The 25,584-nt window shown below is 41.1% G+C and overlaps 1 protein-coding gene across 1 annotated transcript in view; it reads right to left on the bottom strand.

The window, feature by feature from the left end:
• Positions 1-25,584, bottom strand: part of adam19a (ADAM metallopeptidase domain 19a) — a 275,264-nt gene that overhangs the window by 83,466 nt on the left and 166,214 nt on the right. The window contains exons 4-5 of the mRNA XM_049568017.1: positions 20,733-20,814; positions 5,089-5,165 (exon numbers count right to left, since the gene is read on the bottom strand). Coding sequence (XP_049423974.1) covers positions 5,089-5,165; positions 20,733-20,814 — 159 coding nt within the window. The remainder of the gene's footprint in view (positions 1-5,088; positions 5,166-20,732; positions 20,815-25,584) is intronic.

The following is a 25,584-nucleotide window of genomic DNA, read 5'->3' on the forward strand; positions in this document are numbered from 1 at the left end:
GTCCCCAGCCACGATGTCAAAAAGTCTGCGACATCACAAAGATGCCGACCGCTGGGGGTGAGGCCTCATTTACACCGCAAGAGATGCATTCGCTAAGCGGTCCACAAGCGTAGCGGCAGCACACGTTTAAAAATTGCACACGTGCAAAAAATTGGCGTCTCCTCTATTTTCAAGCTTGCTTGTGAAAGCAGCGCAATTCAAGCAGCGCGTAGAATGAAATGAAAACGCGAGTAAACAGCGACCGTTCGAGTGCTACACAAACGCAACGCTTGCGGTGTAAATGAGGCCTGAGAAGTGTCCGTCATTCCACGCTCAACTTTTGGACTGTTTTGAGTACGCCAGTACTACACAGCTTTTTCCTATACTATGCAGTGTGAACGCACTAAGCACATTTGTGCATGTTTTTGCATTTGTGTTATACAGCTTTCATATACACTATTATGGTATATTTTGATGCTAAGGTTGCTTACATTAGGGGGTGCCTGTGTTTTGAACCAGTGCTGTCTGTTGATGGTTTGGGGTACACACACATGTTATTTGTACCTGTGGAGCTACTGACTACTTTGTGTAGTCTAGGTCATCAATATCAATAGTAGCTGCTGTTTCTAGCCAAGCTAAAAGGTGTCTACTACTGCTGTGTTTCGATCCAGAAACCCTCTTGCTTTGAGGCGACAATACTAACCACTGCACTAATGTGCCTCCCAAAAAGAAAAGTGTGGATATCTGTCCACGGTTGTTCTAAATTAACATTGAACTCTAATACACCTTTTACTTATATTGTTACATGAAAAATATTTTGGTACTCAGCAAACTGCAGGACACAAGTTATCCATCAGCTCATTCACTAACACCCCCCTGAATGAAAGTAAAAGACTTAATTTAACCTCTGTTTGTTTTTCACTCCAAGCATCAACTAGTGTGGGTCAGCTCACACTGGGACAGCCCTGTGAATGACTGGACATTTAGAAAGCATTTACATTCTGCTGGCTCACAGAGCTCTATTCTCCCCCACGTCTGCTCTGTTCCCATCAAAGCTGCTGTCAACAAGCAGCATCTGGCTACCTTCCCAGATCAGGATAGAGGGACCGAAGGGTGCAGACGGACGTGTCAGCACTGAACCAGCCTCTATCAGACAGAAAAATATAAAGATTTTCTTACGACGCCATAAAAAACTTCCTCGAACTCTTATCTATTTAGATTTACGGAAGAGGCTTTGGAATTAATTCAAACTAAAGCCCCACTGAGCAGTAACTTGATGTCTCTTTTACTGGATCAAACTCATGAATATATATTTTTAGGACACACATCCTCAGGATGTGCAGCATCTTTGCCAGGAGAAGGCTTCAATCTGAGCCTTCAATATGAAAGGCGTTTCACATTAAAACCTGTCTGAGGCTGTGAAAATTTAAGACTTTTAAAACTGCTGCCTGGATCCCCAAAGAGGATCAAATTACTCATTTTCATGACAATCTGAAGAAAAAAAGAGTTCTGACAGTGCAAGTTTAACTTTCTGCGTCTGGAAAAAACTTTAACCAAATGTGTTGAGGGCAGATTCCAGGCTCAATGGCAAACATTAAAGTTGTGCAATGAGGCTTTTATTGACACTGAAATAAACAAATAGCTTCTTGTGTCTACAAATCAAAGGAAGCCAGGTGGAGGGATGTGGTTGTCCAGTGAGGAGGCAAACTATGAAGATTATAGCAATTCAGAGTCACCTGATAACACTGAAAAGTACCAGATTTTCCCAAATAAAGAATGGTAGTCAAATAATAATGACAGCAGTTAGAGGACAGAGCTTTGATTACAGCATCAAGGTGTCTGAATTTAATAAACATTGCTTGGAGCCAGACTATCACAGGGTTGACATATATAGACAGACACCCATTCACGCTCACATTCACACCTACGGGCAATTTAGAGTCACCCATTAACCAGAGCACCCAGAGAAAACCCACACTGACATGGGGAAACCCTCTTGCTTTGAAGTGACAATACTAACCACTGCACTAATGTGCCTCCCAAAAAGAAAAGTTTAACTAGTCCTGCACTAAAACAAACACTAATAGCTAATGCTAGCGCTACCATCCATCACCCGGACCCACAATCTCCTTCAGAGCAACCCGAAGAGAACACCCTTCTAGTTAAAGCAGAGTTAGCCACCTCTCGACAACTACTGGGCAACATACTTAGACAAGAGATGGCTAGTTTTAATGCTGACATGAAAGATGGTGTGGAGGCACTCTGCCAGGACAGCAAAGGCATAATTGGCTCTCTAAAAAGTTTAGAGCCAATATAACATCTTTCTGTTCAACGCAGACCAAGACCGCTACCACTGTACGAAAGATTGGGGGCACACTAAACCACCAGGATTCCAGCATCAGCAAGATGGAGAGTGCCATTTCGGAACTCCAGTAGGAGATCGGTAAACTCAAGGACTGGAATGATTATCTATAGAACTGAGACTGCCGTCAGAATCTTAGGATTATAGGGATCCCTGAAGGTATTGAAAATGGCAGACCCAATGCACTGATGGTTTGGTTTTTTTTAACGAGGTTCTGGGCAATGAGGTAATCCTCTGGTGCTAGACCATGCTCATAGGTCTCTGACTCCCAAACCTGGCGACTGCCCCAAACCATAATAGTGCAGCTGCACTACTACTTGCACAAGAATAAGATACAACAAGTATCCAGAAATAAGGGCAAACTCAAACTCAGAAGAGTTAGGGTTCACATTTTTCTGGACATGAGCGCTGAACTCAGTCGTTGCAGGGTGGCTTTTACCCCGGTCGAGGCCAAGCTCAGACAGGCAGGCATCACATATGGTCTGTACCACCCAGCTGAGCTGTGTCTCACCTCCAACAGCATCTCTTACTCATTCAAGACACCCACAGAGGTAAAAGCTTTCTTCTCTCAGATTTGTCTCCCCTTGGATACATAAATGAAAGAAGAATATGCCAGTTTTGTGGACGATGTGTCAGTCCCTCAAGTAAGAGACACGGTTTCCTGTATACATGTGTACTGCATACTGCTCTCCCCTGGAGAAATACAGCTGGTATAAACACATTTCTTTAATCCCATCCCTTGAGGTCATATTAAAGTGGCTGTTATTGACAGTTTGACAATAACAATGTATGAAATAACATTATGAAAGGGGTGATGGGGTGTAGGGTCGTGTGGAACCTACAGAGAATTATCACCTTAGTCTGCAGTTGCCCTTGACTATGTTCAGTAAAGTCTGTTGAGCAGTAAATGTTTTGGTTCACTCAAAGCTCTTGCATTGTTTCCAGCTACAGCAACAGCAGCTATTCTCAGACAAAAGCTCTGATAAAACCACTGTACACTACCTGTTTAGCCCCAAACAGCAGGCAGGCATAGTCGCTGACAACTGGTGAACGTAGTAGAGCATTTAGCAGCTATAGAGACAGATGTTTTTCTCAGGAGTTGGTGGTGACCAAAAACAGAGCTAAAAGTGAGAAACTATTGGACTAACATTCATCAGGTGGAAACAAACATGACTCAGAATGAATGCTAATGGCGTTCTTTAACTGCTGGGTGTGTAAATAGGCAAATGCTTGCTATCAAGTTAAACATATCGACCTAAAAGGTAATGTTGTGTTAGTGTTGTGTTCAAAGAGTGTTTCTGCAGCCCCCAAGTGGCCAAAAAAGTTATTGTAGGTTTCAGAAATAGGTTCACTGGAGAACACGGACTGTAACCAGGTTAATTAGGTCTATGTAAATGAGCAGATTGTGTGTATACTAGCATGCTGATATTAGCATTTAGCTAATACCACACTGTGCTATAAGTACAGCCTCACAGAACTGGCTGCAGACTTGTTTCATTATTTTGGGGGCATCTTGTCCATATGATTAGTTGCAGTAGAACCAGTTATGTGGTACTAATCTTAGAACACCCAGAGGAAACAGGGGATTATTAGCTTTCTAATGATATCAGTACTTTTTTATGCTACAAATATTGAGCAAAATACAACACATTACATAATGACTGTCACAGAGTCATGGTTTTGAGAAAAAGGCCTTCAAAGTTTGTGGTACGGTGGCTGCAAGGTCACCCAATGGCCTTCCAACTGCGAGTGCAAACTATATTCTTGGGGCTGTCCAGGAGCGAAAATTCACAGAAAAGCTCAGGGACACATTTATTTTGTAGCCAGCAAGGCAACAAAAACAAGCATGCCCAATAACACGGGGCAGGAGGAAGAGAAAACATTTGTTTATGTCAAACAAAGTTAGCAGACAGTGAGCAATGGATGTAACATATTCACAACTTGGTTTAGTTTTAACGAAAAAATCCTTTTCATTTTTTTTGATCAGTGGACCGTCATGGACTTGAGGAATATAAATAACCGAGGAATGGACATTCATTCAGACTTTTTAGACAGCTTAGGAAGTCAATACTTTTTTTTCATCTCTCTTGTTTACCATGCTGGTAAATCTGAACAAATTATACTTTGGTGCTCATGGTTTCCATTATTTGAACTTAATGATTGAATTGTGGTGAATCTAACTGAGCTAACGATGTGTGGCATGTCTGTATTGACCAAAGATTAAACATTTAGTGTTATATTTTGTTGCATGATGCTAAGCTGCTTAGAACAGGCTTGGCGGGATTTAAGAGGTGTTTATATCCTGAAAGACCCACTATCTTGGACAGTGGCTTGTTACTATAACGTTAAGTCTTTCATTCATAATTTCAGGGAGACTCAGAGGGAGGGAGAGTGGTGCTAAGTAACACCAGAGCGTGGCTGACAAGTGCTAGCTCGTCATCGTGCTTTTCCAAGCTTCAGAGTTTCATATTCTGAAAGCCAAGACTTTGTTTGAACCCAAGAATGACCAAAAATTGAGATGCTGACAGAAATCCATGTTAACCAGACATGAGCCATAGTGACACCTGACTAAGCATGCCGCTTGAAGTAGTTTACAGTCCTTACACCAGACTGAATCAAATCCAGCATCTAAATCACTTTCAGTTTTGAATACAGTATGTGATCTACTGTAATTTGTCTTGGTCAAATCAGTGCAGCTTTACCCAAACATAAATAACACAAACACACTGTGGCAGTGTTTCCTGTACCTGACTCCTGAGCACGTGCTGAGAGCTACCCAGGACTCTGGATGTCCTCTCACATGGCCGTGGTAGAAGCAGTGATCCTGAAAGAGAAAAGAATAGCAATCAATACTTATTTCATACATATTTCATCTGGAGGAAAGCTTTCAAAAGCTATGATAATGTTTACGCAGACATGCCGCTGGTTCAGCCAGTGATGAATCAATGTGCTGGATCGACTCGGTGGTGCAAGTGTCCCTGAAGCAGGCCATGTGCTCCTGTTTCACGGCTACAGCTGCTGGTAAAAACACTACCCACTGTATCTGAACAATGACCAATCGATACAACTCAGCAAAGCTGTGTGCCGCTTGCTTGATGGTGGAGCTTTACCACTTCAATATCCTGATGAAGATCTGAAATTAAATGACTCACAACAAAAGAAACTGAATTTGAAAACCTTTAATCAGGAGAAGGCAGGCTGCTCAGGGGTGTGATGGACATGTGTGTCAATTCAAAGCTGTTCAGGTGGCACTACAGTGACTCACTGCTGGAGCCTTGTTATCATACAGAGCCAATGTTTACACACTGCCCTGATCAGATACATCAACATGTTAACACAATAAAACAGCGCTGTATGTACAGGAGAACAACTGCACTGCTGGCTCTAATGGGTTATTTAAGGTCTTTACAGCTATAAATTCTATTTGTCTTTGTTTTTACTTACTTACTGACCATATGCCAGCATTTGACTGCAATAATTTTAAAGTGAAGGCCACGGTCAATGAGCAACCATTTTTCAAAACAAGTGACAAAAATGATACATTATGTACTTTGTTTTCCAGTCTATACTAAAAACGCACCCAACTGTGACCTTAAAGCTGGATTTTGTGTGCTTTTACAGCCCTAATGAACTACAAACAGGAGGGCAGCAGTGACTGTTGAACCTCTGCTCACTTTGCTGAGAAATATAAAGACTAAGGAAGCGAGAGAGTTTTGAATCCCCTTAAGTTAAAACCAGCCGAGCTGCCAGTACACCTACCTCACTCTTCTCACTACTGTATTCTTACTTCAACAAAAGGACAAAAAAAGAAAGAGAGAGGAGGACAAAGATGTAAGAAACTAACACTTTCAACCTTTAAAGAACAAATGTATCACACCTTTCATGATTTATGAAAGCAGGTCTGCCTGGGCGCCTCAAGACCTGCTGTTAATGCTAAAAAGGGACTTATCACCACAAGGTTTAAAATTATGCCTGCATGTCGATTTTGGACAATTCAAAAGTCTCTGTCAGCTCATCAGAGAGTGAAATGATCTCTTTCATTTGAACAGCAGCAGCAGCAGCAGTGAGAGCTCTGTTTGAGCCAACATACAAATCAATTGTTAGTGAGAACCATCCCTGCCAACCCTCAGCAATTAGTCTGGTTACAGGTAGAGGATGTGATGTGGATGCAGTCCAAGAGATTGGCCCCCCAGGCCTTGTTTCAGCTGCGTGGGGAACAACCTGCCATCTGTGAGGGCCTACTGTGCAGAAAAGCACCGTCACATGCAGAGACTGGATCCCATCTGCACTTCAAGCTGTGTGACCAAAGTTGGTAAATCGGACATGTTTGCAGCAGGTTATTTTACCTTTGCAGGTCCAACAGCTTTAGTTCAAACCAGTTTGTTTGTTTGACCAGCTTGTTACAAAGATATTAAGCTGTGGAGACACCCCTGGACTTTCTCAGTCTGTGTTTTTGTCTTTACTTGTGAACAAAACTCAAAACAAAAATAACAGTAGAGTTACTGTTTCACGGTTGTATGCCTCCGCAAACCAGTCAAGTTCCACTCACAGTTTATATCCATGTCTGTGAAAACATGAATGCTTCACACACATCTTCCCTCAACAGCACAGAAGATCTATACAATCATGTCACCAATTCAGTGTCTGACCATGTCTCCCCATCTGTTCCTGACATATGTTGAATAATGGCCAGAAAAGAGTTTTTGCAGAACATTACGATGTCACAGTGAGGTCAACCATTGACCTTTTGGATAAAAAAAATGTCATCACTTCATCATTTTATTCTATTGGACATCTGTGTGAAGTTTTGTCATGATTAGTATATAGATTCTTAAGTCATGGCCAAAAACTTGTTTTGTGAGGATAGTGACCTTGACCTTTGACCACCAAATTCCAATCAGTTCATCTTTGGGTCCAACAGGACATTTCTGCCAAATTTGAGTAAACTTTTTCAAAGCCGTCCTGAGATATTGCGTTTACAAGAATGGGGCAGATGCGAGATCACATTGACCTTTGACTGCAAATTTTTGATCAGTTCATTCCTGAGTCCAAGTGGGTGTTTGTGCCAAATACAACAAATATTCTCCCAAGGCAATCTTTAGATATCAGGCTCAAAAGAATGGGATAGATGAGGTCACAGTGACCTTTGACCCTTGCCTACCAAATTCTAATCAGTTCATTATTAAGTCCAAGTGAACATTTGTGCTAAATTTGAAAAACAAATCCCTCAAGGTGATCTTGAGATATCAAATTCACAAGAGTGGGACAGACAAGGTCACAGTGACCCTTGATCCTTGACCACCATATTCTATGCAGTTCATTGCTGAGTTCAAGTGAACGTTTGTGCCAAATTGGACAAAAACTCCCTTTAGGTGTTTTTGAGATATTGTGTTGACAAGAATGAGAGAGATGAAGTCACAGTGACCTTTGACCAACAAAATCTCATCAGTTCATTGAGTCCAAGTGGACATTTGTGCTAAAGTTGAAGAAATTTCCTCATGTCAAATCAAATCAATCAAATAAACATTATTGTCCTTTGCAGGAAATTTGTCTTGGGCTCAGAGTGCATACATACTGCATTTACATTGACACATCACACAGTACACATGTGATCTAAAGATATTGTGTTCACAAGAATGGGACAAATTTATGGTTGAGGCATAAAACTCATCCTAGATTTGTATGCAGCAAAAAAATAAGAAATGTTAAAAAAAAAAAAAAAAAAAAAAAAAAGATTTTACAGATTAGGCAAAGTGGAAAGACATTTTTAATCTTTTAATTTCATTGCAAATCCACTGCGCACCTGCAATGCTCCTTGGAACCAACCTGCTACCTGCAACTGTCCCAAAACTGACTGACATGACATGTTAATATAATCATGACCTTAACAGTAGGCTACTCAAATAAGCTCTGAACAGACTGCTGTGTACTACATACTCTACCTGTACAGATACACAACATGGAACTAAATGAATGTTCCAAAAAAAAAAAAAAAGATAAATAAACGCAGTGACAGAAGAACCCTCCATGTTTTCAATAAATTAATTTCACTTGTGTTTCCTTTTGCTCAGACACACACACACCCACACACACACACACACACACACACACACACACACACACACACACTCACAGTTTATTCACAGAGATCATTTGTATAACAGCAGCACACCTCTAAACCTCATGTTCTATTACACTGTTGTGAGTTATAAAGACTGTTTCCGAACTTCAGGAAATAAGGACAAAAGACAGATATGCAGAAGAGGAGCAAAGGCACAGAGTTCAGAATGGACTATTAATTGGGTTTGGTACCAAACTTAATGCTTTTAAGGTTACCATGAGAATAACGTCAGTAGTCCTGGGTAACAATTCACATAAACTCAATCTGTGCTGTTTTGCAGTACCTGAGATCACATCTGAGTGAGAGAGAAGCTTTCAACAATAAACCAAGAATGTGAGACTGATGTAAAAAAACCCAAAACAAAACAAAAAAAACAAAAACTACTACTTAACTGTAACTCCTTCAAGACACACAACTGCATTCTCGCGACATGCCCTGATGATAGACTGACAGGCTGGGTGTTGCAGGGATGGTTTTAGGAGGATAAAGTGGGGAGGGGTTTCATTTTGTATTGTGTGTAAAATCTTCTAAGGAAACATAATGTTCTAAATAAATACCAGTGATTAAATTGAGAAGCTCGGACTTGTTTTACATCTGAAATTACAATTTTGTTATTAAAAACTGAAAACTATTACAATTGGGTACAGGTACCATATTCCAAGCACTGGCACTAGTGTCAGTTTAAATGTGAATAGTACTAAACCCTTATTATTACCTCAGCCAAGGGGGTTATTGTTTGTCAGCAGGATTAATGAACAACTACCCACACAATTTTTCATGTAAATTGATGGAGAGGTGAAGCATGGGCCAAGAAAATCCTATTACATTTCAGATTCACATTGGAGCTGATCTGAATCACAGGACGGATACACAAACATTCTTTTACTTTTGTTGACAATGACAGATAGGGCATTTAGCCTTAGGGGAGGTCTGCACTCTTCTGGATTATTATTATTCTTTAATTATTTGTATAGTTTGCAGAATTACAACTCGCTCTAGTCTCCATATGTCAGCAGCCTAGCCATTATAGGCTACATAAAAATAATTATGATAATAATAATAATAATAATAAAAAAAGACTCCCCAGATATTCGATTGGGACGTCTCCCATGAGGTCTGAGACCTCCTAATTAACCCCCATATTCTGCACAACATTTTTGCCTCAGACACTTTGGAAGCTGTTTGAACTTTGAGGTAGATCGTCATTCAAGTGCCCGGCATATGTTTAAAGGGATAGTGCACCCAAAAAAGAACATTCAGCCATTATCTACTCACCCTCATGCCGAGGAAGGCTCTGGTGAAGTTTTAGAGTCCTCACATCCCTTGCAGAGATCGGAGAGAAGCAGTCAAAGCTACAGGCTACAATGATGCTAAAAACAGAGTTCATATGACGTTTTTCGAAATAACTTTTTATGTCTGGGCTTCAGGACACTTGGATCACTATGGATGAGCATGTTGGAGATATTTTCTGGTTTCAGTTTTGTGTTCTTGGACGTTAATCTGGGGTGCCGTCAGCCATTAGGTGTGCTAGCCGCTCCCCTTGCTGATCTCCGCAAGGGATGTGAGGACTCTAAAACTTCACCAGAGCCTTCCTCGGCATGAGGGTGAGTAGATAATGGCTGAATTTTCATTTTTGGGTGCACTATCCCTTTAAGCTTCTCACCTGCACTTAAACAAACTTCAAGCCCTCAGGGTCAACCACTGCAAATAAATTCTTTGCACCTTAGTTTTTCAGGCCAACACATGTCAAATAGGAATCAACTGAAATTAGATATGACTTCATCTCACACCCACAATCTTGAACCTGGCAGATTGTGGGATAAAGGCTCACTGAACCATGTCTGATGGAGAAAGTGTCTGTGAGTGTTTGGACCAACTCTGGTTTGCTTAGAAGCAGAGAGAGTCTGAAGGAACTAAATGCACTGTTTGGTTTCTAAGAAAATCAAAGGCATTCCACGATCACATTCTCAGTTTGCTTTCTGAATTCCATTACCAGGAAATATCACTTTGCTAATGAATTATTTCTATAATACCAGTGATTATTACTAATCTCAGTGCTGTGTGCGGAGGACTTATAGTCTTTATAGGTTTATACTCTGATGAAAGGAACAGAAATAATGTTCTGCTACAACCTATGGAGCAAAGCCTCAATTTATTTTCTGTCTGGACAAGGCTAGTGAGGCGAGACAGTCAGGCTCTATGAAATCTCCATACAAGCAAAAGTCAGCTCGAGAACATTCACGTCGTGCAGACTGATCTCAATTCAGGCAGATGTTGCAACACAGGCACTGTGTTGCATCAAACTAATCTGTCGTTCTGCTGATATCTCTGCACCTCTCTCCCTGCTAAGCCCTTCATTTCCTTCTCATCTGGAAGTTGAAGTCGCGCCATCTATCCATCAACACCAAAGGAGCCAAAAACAAAACATGTATATGATGGTCAAAGGGATTTTTTTTGTGCAGATAGCTGACAATTATAGATCAACTTTAAATTATTATATTGGATGTATTTATTATATTGTACAACTGCACTGCATAAGTTACAATCCTCAAAAACAACAAAGTCTTACAGCTTATTCCCAGTATGTGGTCCTCTGATATTTAACACTAAAAATAACACCTCATTATCATACATATATACAAAGGTGAAGTGACTAAGCTTAAATGTCCCAGACTCTCTTTGCAATACATAATAAGCTAGAAATGACTGAATGTCATTACAGGGCACTTTAAAGATGCTCTCTAATGTGATCAACTTTAGACTTGTAGAAAGATTATTCCATCGTGCTGCAGCAGAATAAAGAATGCTTTTACCTGTCAAAGTCTTAAAACAAGATGATATACAATTTGTTGAACTACCTCTTGTGAATAGCTATGAGTGTTTCTAATCAGTAAAAGCATTTCCATGAATACACTGGCACAGTTTGTTTAAAAGCCTTACTGGTGACCTGTCTGGGCTGATATACTGTATCAGCTGCTATTAGCTTATCGCAGATAAAACTGCAGTCTAGAAAAATCAAATATATGTTGTGTCTCAATCTTGGTCACAAATCTGAAAAAACTACTTGAAAGAATTTGTATCAAAAATGTTGGTTTCTATTTTATTTATTTGTTTAGTAAAATATTGGTATGAGCCTGAAAAGTCCAGTATCAGCCAGGCAACAGTTTTTTGTACTTTTAAGCTACTTGAACTATTTGAGTAAGCTCTTGTTAAAATAAACCCTCTTCTCAATTAATTCTTAAATGGTCACATTAAAAATGTGCACATGAATTTTTAGCAGCTAAAAACAATGTATCTTAAAGTTTATCTGCAAACTGTGTGTCTATCCGAACTTCCCTTCAGAACTAATAGATTCTGTCTTTCATTGATAAAGCAGTTATAAAGTTAAATCTCTATGAATTTCTTAACTGTCATCAGATCATTAAAAAGCCATAAAAAATAAAATAGGACCCAAAACGCTGCCCTGTGGGACTCCACACTCAATACACTGGGTCCTACGTAATGCTGGTCTCTTTGCAGCTACCAGAGGACCCTTTAAAAACTCAGGGCTCTAGTTTCGCAGACCAGGTGTGGCGGGGGCGCAGCACACCTGCGCTTCGCCAACTGGGTGTGGCCAGGCAGATTTTGCAAGTTTGGCACACCGTGCGCCTGGCGCAGCTACTCCTCTTTCCCACCTCTGTCCCTCCTACCTGTGCAAGTCGGAAAGAGGGAGGAGAGAAGGCGTGGAGTGGGTTTTACACACATCACACCAATCAAATGAGCCCCTCTCCTCGCCCTTAAATGCGCCGTGTGAAGGCGTAATGAGTGTTTACTCAATTTGCCATGGCAGAAGAGAGCAGCAGCGTTAGACGGCCAAACTCCTCCCAGGAGGAAACTGATGTTTTGGTCCGGGAGGTCCAAGCTCGCAGTGTCTGAATATACGGAACTGCGAGCAGACCTCCACGGGCTGATGATGCAAAGGTAGCCTGGGAGGAGGTCACCACAATTGTAAATCAATGTGCGCGCATGCTCTCTCTTTCTCTCTCACAGTCTCACTCTGTTTGTTTTCTTTTGGCTTTTCTAAGATGACAGATGCTGAATATATACTCCCTATCTGATGCTGTGGCTGTTTGTGGTTGGCTGAGAGGGATGTGAACTCATTAGTTTGCAGCTGTGTTAATCAAATCAGGTTGGGTTTCCATTACGCGTGCCAAACGTGCCAAATGGTGCCAATCCCCTTTGATCTGACATCAGATGTGACGGGACAGTCGATATAGAGATACATTTATGTGCTGATTGCAGATAGTAGGGATGGGCAGCACAAGCAAAAACACTATTCGAAAATCGTGGCAACTATTCGACAATTTTTCGAATAATTTTCCTCATTCCTCGCGGAGTAGTAGTCTCTGCATGTTTCTCCTGTTTGTAGAAGAGCATCAAACTAGCTGGTAGCCTATCTCACACCACTGTAGCAATCCTTTATTGCCCTCGTGCGGTTAGGAGCTGAATTGCATGTTAAATAAAGGGGGGAGATAAGACGGCGAATAGTAATAGTCGCATTAAAAAATCAATTTTTCAAAAATAAAACGACTATTCGAAATTCGAAAATTGTGACCCATCCCTAGCAGATAGTTGCATTGAATAGTGGTTTTTGGGGTATTTATTGCATTGTTAATGTGCCTGACATTCTGGAAACCTGCCTGTGAGGTTTTGGTGACGTGTGCGCACTGTCTGCCTGTCAGCCAAACTTCGGCTTACACCGGCTGCGCTCCGCCTGCGCTGACAGTAGACCTGGTTTCAGCTGGCGAGCTTTTAGCACACCTTTGGCGAAGCCTTTTGGCACGAAGCTGTCACTGCGCCAAGCTGGATCTGTCTACACCTCCCCCTGCTGCGCCGCCACACCCATCTCAAGGCAACTGGGTCTGCCAAACTACCAAACTGAGCGCACCTCGGGTTGCGCTGCTCGAAACTAGCTCTGTGTGGGGTTCGCCACCCTGCACCACCCTGTGCTGTGCCGGGAAACTAGAGCCCCCAGCCTCAAGTGTGCTACTGAATAGATAGCATTTTGAAGGCTGTCTGTGACTGAGATGGCTGTGATAGTCTAGATATACATTTACACTTCTTTTACCTAGCAGGGACAACTTGTCAGTGTCTGAAATCACTACTTGCCACCCATCATGTACAAGTGAGGTGGCAGCTGAAATTGTCAGCCCACTTTGACACATTTAGTAAGGTTAGTGTCTGATTAGCTAGAGCTACACATCTGAAAGTCACTCGCACCTGCTTATAAAAGCACTGCGACTGGTCATAGTTCACAGAATTCTAACCAACAGCCATCAATAAAAAGACGCACACACATCCATACATGCCCACTTGCTACAGTATCAACTTCACTAGCTCATATCAATTTTGTCCGAAGGAGTAGCTCAGTATGTAGGGAGTGGGTGGTTGAGCAAAAGAGGAGAGGGATGCACTTAGAACAGACAGCTGGTTATTTGCCCCGAAGTGAGCATCAGCTTGTGCCCTGGAGGCAAATCAAGGTCCCCCCTGTGATTCTCAATCTCAGAGAGCTATTAACATTGCACCAGTTAATAATGTTTCTGTTTCTTTGTTGTCCCAGGCAAAATATTCTCTGTATAAATTGAAATGTATTGTCAACAGTATATTTTTGCACGCAGGCAGGTACATTGATATATGTGCATGAGTACATATTAGTGCACAGATTTCAACAAAGCGGTAGAAGAAAAAAGTGAAAAAAGTTCATTTCGTAGCCAGCTACTTGTACGAGCCTGTTTCCAAAGCAAGTAATAGTGATGCATATTGGGTGTATCATCCATCTCAAGGTGCAGCTCTAAACTTTCAAACCATTATTTTCAATCAACCTTTATTTGTTTGAGGAAGTTATTCATCACTTAACTCAGCACAAGTATACATAATTGGGCATGCACCACTGCAGTCAAAAGTCCACTGAGGACAAACAGATGATTTGCTTCCTATGATGAAGCACTTAACAACTAAATTGATCAAAGGGCCAATCAGGTTGCTCAGCCACCCCTGATCATCAAAAAGGTTTGTGATGTGAAACGTCTGCAAAGATTCTGATAACTTGCCTCTTTAAAGATTGAAATCAAGTGACTTCAATTGGACGTTGCATGAAGAGGATTGTGACTTTGCTAAACACTGTTGATGAAAGACCAAAGAGGCATCATCAAAAGGGGTTTTTCTTTTTTTCTCTGTTTTGAATCTCAATATAAGTAAAACCAAGAAGAAAGACAATGACCTAACAATATTTGGGTGCTTATGCTGATTTAAAGTTAAACTTCAAGAAGACTTCTCTCTATGGAGATATAAATGGCTCATTCTACGGTAACAAAAACACAAAAAACCACAATGTTTGTTTGTATCAGGTGATAATACACCAATTAAAAAAAGGTTCTAAATTCTAGGTTCTATAAAAATTTCTGCTCCTAAATCCTACGCACTGGACCTTTCATATCAACTCAAATTTTTATTATTCTTGTAAAAGCTTATCCTTCTGTCTCTGCAAAAACTCTGAGGGCTTTATATCTGTTGTAGCAGCCTCTTCCTGCTGCATAGCTTGAAGTCCCCTTGCTGCATGAAGTTCATAAAAATGTGACATGGTGGCACAGTACAATGTAGGAAGCTGCCAATATTCTCAAACATAGGCTTGTTTATATTGAATATATTAGGTTTCAGAATGATGTGATGTACACCAGGCTGTTCATACGAAAAGTAATGCACAAAAGCTGAGATCATGTGACCAGTGAACTGACTGGATTAAAGAGAGAAGCAGTCCTGAGAGGTCTTTTTAGGAGGCAGGTTGGGCAGTGGACAGGTAACAAAAACGCTGAGTTTCCCCCGGGACTTTCCCCATGAGTAGCGTGTTAGGAACCATGTGAACACTTAGTGAACTTCAAGTCACTTTAAAGTATGTCCTCACCATGTTTCTTTTCCTAATCTAACATCAGTAATTTTACTCACCAAAACCAGAGCTCAGAAACCTTACATTAAAGGGATAGTGCACCCAAAAATGAAAATTCAGCCATTATCTACTCACCCATATGCCGACAGAGGCCCTGGTGAAGTTTTGGTGGGGGGAGCGGCTAACACACCTAATGGTTGATGGCACCCCAGACTAACATCCAAGAACACAAAATTGAAACCACAAAATATCTCCAACATGCTCATCCGTAGTGATCCAAGTGTCCTGAAGCCACGACATAATACCGCAGAATACCGGAGTCGAGCACTGGAAACCTGGTGGTGTAGTTGTTTCAAATGCAAAGCAATGCCAAAGGATGAGGAAAGTCTTTGCTGCTCAGACTGGGAATTGGCGATGCCTGCACTTGAGAATCTGGACATCAGTACTGACGAGACTGCTGCTCTTCAGAGATCACCGATCACCCTGAGCGTGCACACGTGAGCGCGGAGCTCAGAGAAGCAGTCAGAGCTACATGCTACAGTGAGGCTAAAAACAGTTCAAATGACGTTTTTCCAAACAACTTTTTATGTCGGGGCTTCAGGACACTTGGATCACTACAGATGTGCATGTTGGAGATATTTTGTGGTTTCAATTTTGTGTTCTTGGACGTTAAGTCTGGGGCGCCGTCAGCCATTAGGTGTGCTAGCCGCTTCCCCCGCCGATCTCCACAAGGGATGTGAGGACTCCGGAAAACTTCACCAGGGCCTCCGTCAGCATATAGGTGAGTAGATAATGGCTGATAAATAAATAAATCTGACTGTATTGACTGTATTGTTAGGCTATTTCATATTAAAATGATAAATTTGACTGTCTTTCATATCAAACTGATAATGACAATCTGACTGTACATAACGTAGAACCATATTTTAGCTGAAAAACATTGCTCAAATTCACAAAGTGTTAAAACTAGATAAACAAGTTCTGTTGAATCAGACAAACTCACTTGAAAATCAACACAGGAAACTGAACTGAAGGAAACAGCCTGTTAGCTAGTTAGCAGCCTGTTAGTTAGGCTGGCATACTGTCATATGGTCTCTCCGAAATCCACAGCAAAAGTTAAATTTTTTTAACCTACTCGAGGAAAATTCGAGAACGGAATGCGGAAACAAGGAATTAAGGATGTAACCTCATTCTCAGCGTGCTAATTCCTAAGGCATCATATGAATTGTTCTATAAGGATATGTAGTATACACTGATGTTAAAATGCTACTTGCACCATTAAGCACAATATTGCTAATTTCCCCATACACTAAATGCTCCACTGAGGCTACAGTCTGTCTATGATTACACACACATTGTAGATGAGAATTCATTCTGTTGCTCAGTCAGGCCATGTGAACGTATATAGAAGCCTCAGCATGTTTATTCGGATCAGCAGTGTGTGTACACTTGCTCATGTGTGATGATGCATTGTGTATGTCCATGGCATAAAACCATTTTGTATGCATGTCTTGAGTTTGTGAATGTTTGAACCAAGCCTATATATGTACACATGTTAATGAGTTAGTGTTCTTACAGATACAATACATTTGTAAGCATGCATTAAAATGTGTGAAATTGAAGCTACAAGCTTAATACATTTCCATCACAATGACTTAACATGTATTTACATAACTGTGTCATCCTATCAAAGCTGTCCTTTATGTCATGCTATGCAGATATGTACACATGTTTTAGAGCTGAAAGCAACCACCATGACGCTGCTTTAGGGCTCCAGCAGTAGCCTTTTAGATAACTTTTATTTCCTTTAACACACTTTCAACCTGGCTGACGAGCCTTACTCCCTCAACTGCCACACAGCCTGTGTGACACATGGCTGACAGCGTTAATAAAGTGCTTCATAATTTATGCATCATTAATGGCAGCAGCCTTTTGCCAGTACGACTCACATGTGGTCGTAAGAAATGTGATTAAATCCACCGTTTTACAGTGTAGGATTTCAATCTGTAGTGTTCAAAGCACTCTAGATTTATTTTGTTATCAAACGCTACAATTTTCTTACTTTGTGAACTATCTTTCCCTCCATCTTTTCTATCTAGCTCTACAACATTTTCCAGAAAGCCCCCTAAACTGAGCAGACCTTAGAGGCAACAAAGATATTTTCGGTTTGGAACATATGAAACAAAAGGTGTGAAAATGACTTCAACAAAGAGAAACATAGTCCTTCTCCTCACCTTTACAGGATGCAAATAAACCTCAGCAGTGTGGCTTTCATAGTAACAGCACACATACAGAAAGCGCTGACCTTGCTGATCTATTAACACTAGGTGCTGTTTGACAAAATTCCATCTGACAATACTTTGTCACACAATACATTTTACTTTAGTTGAAATTAAAGCCACACCGTGCTGGTGCTGTGCTTTCAGTGAACATATGAAGATAAAGAGTTGCACTGTTTAACTCATCCCTATATTACATGCAGGAGCACATGGAATCATTGGGAGCTGGTTAGTTGGGATCCTCAGGTAAAGCTTTTGGTTTTCAGTTAGAAAAATTTCAGACACATACAGGCAGTACTGATTTTCCTTATTGTACTCTTTTGTAAAAAAATCCCTTGTAAAAATGTAACTGTAATGCCTACACTTTATTTATCATCATTTGACCTCACTCTCTCCCCCTAGACATGCTCACTGTAGGATAACAAAATCCTGGATTAACAAAATTAGTTGATTACCACTAGTTAGCTTTGAGTGTGCGGGAGACTGTAGTCACCAATATTAAAATGGTGACTACAGTCTCCCGCACACTTTGAGTGTGCGGGAGACTGTAGTCACCAATATTAAAATGAAATCATTTAATTAAATTGAAATCATATTTTGATTTGTGTTTGCATGGTGGATGACAAAAATGGTTTATGATCTTATTTAAATTTCTAATGAATAATTAAAACCTTAATTAAACCTACAATGAAAACTTTATTAACAAATACTTTTCAGTCTACTCTTAAGCATAACAGTGTCATACAGATATTGAAATTGAATGCAAAAATTCATTCATTCATTCATTCATCTTCTAAGCGCTTCATCCTCTTGAGAGTCGCGGGGGGGCTGGAGCCTAGCCCAGCTGACATTGGGCGAGAGGCAGGGTACACCCTGGACAGGTCGCCAGACTATCGCAGGGCTGACACATAGAGACAAACAACCATTCACGTTCACATTCACACCTACGGACAATTTAGAGTCATCAATTAACCTAATCCCCAATCTGCATGTCTTTGGACTGTGGGAGGAAGCCGGAGTGCCCGGAGAGAACCCACGCTGACACGGGGAGAACATGCAAACTCCGCACAGAAGGGCTCCCACGCCCGGGATCGAACCGGCAACCCTCTTGCTGTGAGGCGAGAGTACTAACCACCACACCACCGTGCCGCCCGAATGCAAAAATTACTTTTCATTTTATTTTTTGAATGAGCAATGTGCAACCTCATCTTATCTAATATCTAATACTGTCTAATACCGTTTTTGCATTATTTCTACTGTTTATATTCACATTTTTGTCCACTACCCATTCATACTGTGAGCACCATTAGCAGCGCGAGCTGCGCATGCACGCTGGGACCACAGTTTGCCTGTATGTGTGTACCTGTGTGCCCGCGCATGGCTCCGCGCACGCGCGTGCCGTCAGCCAAAACTATGCTCCATGTATTTTGCCATAAAGCGTGTTTCTAAATACAGTGTGCATTGTTTGTCTTAAATTAATATTTATTACACGGTGCATTTACAGTGCTCTGATTTTGCATCTCCTCTAATATACGGTTTTTGATTTCTTATTCCTCTATACATAACACATCCCTGGGTATGGACTAGTTTACGATATTAATGTAATTATTAAATGATATATTTTGGGCAGGGCAACACAATGGTTTGAGTACAAGATCTGAGAAAGAATAATATAAGTAACATTGTTAAGACTGTGCTACCTTACAGAGAAATACAAAACTGTACTAATGAACCTTCATTAATATAGGCCTATATTTTATCTACAAGTGCACGTCACACACTGAGCGAGCCGCCTGGTAATTACACTGTTGGCAAAGCAGTAATGATTGTGCTAGGTGGCTAATGGGCATGTAGCTACTTACATGTTTCAGATGATACGTCATGGTTGTAGTCGGTAAATGTTTGCCTGCAGAGTTTACATATCACCTTGGGTTCGTCCTTCACCCTCTCAAAATGATCCCACACTTTGGATTTCCTGCCTGACATGTTATTAACTAGCCTGTGTAATAACCGCAGGTACCAGCCCTGGAAATTAATGTGACTCCTGTCTGACTGCTGAGTGTGGCCACTTCCTGTGTCTGTCCTTTCAAATCAAATTCCCACATGGTCCAGTCATGCAGGTTTTGATTTATTTTAACAAGGCACAGTTCCTCATAGAGTTTCATGTTTTTGTTTGTTTTATTTTCTGCGACCAATGAAATCTTAACAGCTAATGACCATTCTGGTTGACTGACATTTGGTCAGCTTTTGGGGGGCATCCTAAAACAACATTGCAAACTGGACTCTTACATTTGAAGTTTTTTCTTTTGACTCTTATTTTGCAAGTTTAGGTTACACATTGTCTGTTTATTTGAAAATGAAAATGGAGTCCATTTTTACATTCAATAAAATAAAGACTTTTGTCACTAGAGTTTTAGTTATTATAAGCATCATGCACTGACATAGAAAGGGAAAATTCAGCTGTTCACAACTTAATGTTGGCAGCCAAATACTTCCATACAGGTGACACTGTTTGAGTTTTGTGAAACCAGATATCACAATATACCAATGCTGGATTTCTTTTCATGAGGCAAAACTACCAAAAGTACAGAATAAATCATATTCAGCAGTAAGATCATTATATAAATCTCTGCAGTAATGGAATCATACAGGGATTACTTTAAATCATAATTGATGTGCAGTCTGCTTGAAATATGGAATCCTTTTAAATGTCCTTAAATACCACATGAAATGACAAGTCACATACATATAATGAAGGTTTTAAGACTGCACACTGATTTTAATACCATGCTAAGACAAATGACAACCAGCCGCTGCCTGACACCACTGTAGTGAGTACAAACTACTTCAAGCGTTTCAAATATTGTAATGCTTTGTAAAAGTTTGCAGTCCTAAGGATCAGGTTTTTAAGGTATAGTTAAGGGTGTTTTAAAACAGGGTTAGGAAAAAACTCAAGTACAATGTATAAAGTCATAACACAGAAAGTGATAATGGGATGATGTGCTATTAAGCGGCATTTAAAACAACCGTGAGGAAGAAACAACCACCGATTGACTGTTTCATACTTACAGTGTAATTGTTGTTAGCCACAGTCACCGGCTGCCCATCTTCTGTGTAGTAGGTCTCTGTAAAGTCTGGACCTAAAAGCTCTCTGTGAAAAAAAATAAGAGAAGAGGGGAGATGATTAGATAAGCTTTCACTTTAATGATCCCTGTGTAATTTAGGTCTCAGCAGCAGCAGGTAGAAATAGGACAGAAGATAGAAAAGTACAGTTTGAGGCCATGATCACATAGCACCCTGCTTTTACACCCCAGGAACCTGATCTTTATCCTTTTGGAGCATCTTGCTTTGGCTGTCCAGTTGGAACAAAGTTTTATTATATCCACCATAACCAAAAGGAGAAAATAAAGACCAAGTTGTCTCATCATCTTATAAACTCATGATATAATAAACAGCACCAGGCTGGGAGTGTCTTGACTTAATGTACACTGTTTCTTCTTCAGTCAGTTGATGACATTAGGTCATAGCATTAGTTGAACTAGCTAAGTGACTGACAGCAGCTGAGTGTGCCGTTGCCTGGCAATAACACAGGAATTTTCTGGAGCTGCTTGTTCTACGAAAATCTTAAAGGTGTTTTTAATGTTTCGTGCTGTCGTCGCTGTCAGTTCAGCGACAGCAATATTGCGCAATTGCAGCCTCGCGATTGGTTTTCATGGTGCTTTAACAAACGGAGTGCTTTTTAAAAAGAAGTCCATTCTTGGCAAGTCAGTCTCACTCTGAAATTGTTGAATACTGGTGTTCGGGCAGTGACTCCCGGCATCAGACACGACACAAAAAGCTGTCCTTTCATGTTGGTATGATACCCGACTGATTGCAGTTATCATGTAAAAGCGACCAGCCATGGCCGGGAGAAACAATACCGGACAACACTGAACCATCCTAAGAAGAGGGGTCGCAAATGTTCAAAAAAACATTGCTTGATCATTTGTCTGGCAATACACAAAATGTTATTAGGCATCTGTGCTTCATCACTGTAAATTAAGAGCTTCATAATTTATGCATCACTAAAGGAAGCAAACCTGTGCTGCTGCATCTCCTGTATGGTTGTAGGATATGTGAATAGATCCATTGTTTTACAGTGTAGGATATCAGTCTGCACTGACAAAGGCCTGATGGTCAAAAACGTACTGTGTATTACCAGACAAATTATTGAGTAGAGCTTCCCACACATTAATTCATTTGAGGCAGCCTGCCATGATAAAAACATCTGCCGCCCCAAACATTTTGATTGCTTGATTGATTTTCAATTTTGGAGCTGAACTGTTCATTAGGAGCACTGTATATATACCGTTTGTTACTATTGCTTCATACTCTGGGCACAGACAGAGCAAGAGAACATCAGGCACACTGAAAGTAAAACTTAACCGTTAATTACTCTGTGTCTAAAATGCTGCCTCAATAGCAGCTCCTCCTCTTATCCATCAATTTGATCTGATCAACCCTGATCAGATCAATTGATCAGTCATCCACCACGCGACTCAAAAATCCACAATCTGCTGCTGAGGGTAGAAAAATGAACTTATGGAGAGTTCTGCCTGTGCTGCGTACACAGGATTGCAAAAAAAAAACAAAAAACAAAACAGAATTTAGAGAGGGCACACAAGGGCACACAGACAGGTAAAAAACAAACAAACAAATAAACGGGAAGTTAGCGGTTAGTTAAATTATCGTTATTGTATTGGCCTTTAAAAATCTAGTATCAGTCGACCTCTATTCTGAACCTACGAGCGGGTGTAGCAGGGCCATTCTAACGGGAGTCTCTAACCACTCAAATGGCAATTCAATCAACTGATAATATCTGAAATGGGTGCACTTCTTCACACTTGTTACCACTAGACATTTTATATTTAACCCCTATATCATGCGTCATATCAAAATAAATATTCCAAAATAATCACTTAAAGGTGAGTTTGACATTTACTCTTAATTTGATCAGAGCAGAGAAGTGTTGCCTTCTATGGGGAGACACATTCAAGCATGTTGCCTCTTTAGAGGGAGTGAAACCCAACCAGAGAGGCCTGGTCAACCATGAATCTGTGATTAGGGAGGTGACAAGTGTTTTCCAATAACCACTTTGACATCACTTAATTTGATTACCTCTAGTGATATTATTAGGAGTGCTCTTGACTTGGCCTTGGCGGCTTCATTTATCAGTCAGGGAGAGCATAGTGAAAAGATGGGACTGACTGCATCATGGTAAATGTAGGATCCAGCAAACGCTGCTAAAAGCCGGATATCAGGACCTCTTTCTCAGCATTTAACACTTATGAATCCCCAGTTTTACTGGAGTGCAATATAAATTTACTGGAATATCCATCCATGAGTGAATCCCAGAGAGTAATGGGGGCAAATTTAAACTGTAAGTCTAATCTTAGTTTATTTTTACAGACTCCAGCAGGCACATATGTCAGCATGGCTATGTTGTCCATAGAGAGGGTCCAACATGTAGTCTGTCTCTTAGCCAAGTCACGACGAGAATTTGTGACTCCATAACTGCCTGATATGACACAGTGCACATCTCGATAGGAAAAAATATGATAGTCTGATCCCACAATTAGAGATAGCAAAAATAAGCAAGGTGAGCGGCTCTCTCACAGTTTGGTATTTTCCTGACCTTGAAATTGTCTTTGCCTGTCTCTGTGGTTCTTGGTGCCAAGCACAGAGTGCCCAATGCACAGGTGGGAGGAGAGCAACAAACAGATGGGAGGTTCATTCAGATGAGGCAGTGCAAACAGAGCTGTTGGTATTTTGGTGAAAATTGGATCTTTGATGTTGCGCTGAGAATGGAAGTCTCAGAACCACGTCTGTTTCTGCAACTTCACTCTGCTGCTGTCTGCTGATTTTACCAACAAGAGCAAACTAAAAGGTAAAGCTGTCTGCGCTGATATCTGTAAATATACTTTTCCTCTACAAATGAGTCATTCTCCCACCATCTGTTGTCCACAGCTGCTTTATATTGAATGAAAAGTTTCTCCTTCAGTTCATTAAATCCCTGCAGCCGTCTGAAGACAGCAGGACACATATGTTGATAAACCTGCAGCCTCTAATTGGAGAAATGCCGCATCAGAGCACAGTGACCAGAGGTGGGATCAAGTCATTGCTTTGCAAGTCACAAGTAAGTCTGAAGTCTTTGCTCTCAAGTCCAAAGTCGAGTCCCAAGCCAAGACAGGCACGTCCTGAGTCACATTACATTGTGTGTCTTGTTTTCTCTCAGTGCCAGTTCATCTTAGCTCCTTGTTTATAACAATAATAATAATAATACATTTTATTTAAAAGCGCCTTTCTCAATACTCAAGGACACTTTACAGAGCATTAAAAACACAACTAAAGTCATAATTAAAATAAATAAAAACAACAGACAAGAGTGACAGAAAGTAAAAATGGATGTGAGCAATTAAAGGGAATATGCAATTTGGAACAGGTGGGTTTTGAGTTGTGATTTGAAATGGGGTAGAGAGTCCATGTTTCTGAGGTCCGGGGGGAGAGAGTTCCAGAGTTTGGGAGCAGAGCGACTGAAAGCTCTGCTCCCCATGGTGCTGAGCCGGGCGGAGGGCACAGAGAGGTGGAGGGAGGAGGACGACCTGAGGGAGCGAGAGGGGGTGGCGATGTGGAGGAGATCAGACAGGTAGGGGGGGGGGCGAGGTTGTGAATGGCCTTGAAAGTATACAGAAGGATTTTGTAATGGATTCTGAATTTGACTGGAAGCCAGTGAAGCTGCTGGAGGACAGGGGTGATGTGGTGAAAGGAGGGGGATCTGGTAATAATGCGGGCTGCAGAGTTTTGGACCAGTTGAAGCTTATGGAGGGATTTGTGAGGGGCACCAAGGAGGAGTGAGTTACAATAATCAATGCGGGAGATGACGAGGCTATGGACCAGGATAGCCGTGGTCTGAGGGGTGAGGGAGGGGCGGAGATGGTTAATGTTTCGTAGGTGGAAATATGCAGACTGGGTGATGTTATTGATGTGTGAGTGGAAAGACAGTGAGCTGTTGAGGATGACACCCAGACTCTTAACCTGAAGGGAGGGGGACACTGTGGAACTGTCAATAGTGAGGGAGAAACTGTCAGTTCTGGATAAAGTGGATTTGGTACCGACCAGGAGGAGCTCTGTTTTATCAGAGTTGAGTTTGAGGAAGTTGGAGGTGAACCAGGATTTAATTTCTGAGAGGCAGCGGGTGAGGGAGGAGGGTGGAAGAGAGGTGTCGGGTTTACTGGATAGGTAGAGCTGGGTGTCATCCGCGAAGCATTGAAAATTAATACCAAATTTACGGAAAATATTGCCAAGTGGGAGGAGATAGATAATGAAGAGGAGGGGCCCCAGGACGGAACCCTGGGGCACACCTGAAGTGACGGGGGGAGAGCTGTGAAGTGAAGGATTTGAGTGTTTCCCTGTGTCCTTTTCTTAGTTTTTTTTTATTTAGCCTGTTGATTGCCTCTGCCTCATCCCTATTGGATTTGTTTGCTTCCACTGATAGACCTTCTGTGTACCAAACCTACCTTTTGACCAGTAAAGACTGTGTTATTTTACCTGATCTGTCCCCAGAGTCGTGCATTTGAGTCCACTTTCCCCTGGTTTACCTGTTGTTACACCACATAGTTTTTGGACCTGGGTGACAGTTACCTGGTATCATTTTGAGTACTCAGTAATGTAACATTACATTATGTAATATCTCCTGCAACTTGATTGGATGCTGTTGGATTGGTTCAGACTAAGTGGGTCTGGGGAATTCCATGTTGGAAGGCAAGTGGAAGTCGAAGGTAAATGAATAGACTTTGGCACACTTTTTAAATAACATGCTTTTTAATCTTTGTACTTGGGGGAAGGTATCATGTATTTTCAAGTCAAAAGGCTCAAGTCCAAG

The sequence above is a fragment of the Epinephelus fuscoguttatus genome, linkage group LG23 (assembly GCF_011397635.1).
Source record: "Epinephelus fuscoguttatus linkage group LG23, E.fuscoguttatus.final_Chr_v1".
Lineage (NCBI taxonomy): Eukaryota > Metazoa > Chordata > Actinopteri > Perciformes > Serranidae > Epinephelus > Epinephelus fuscoguttatus.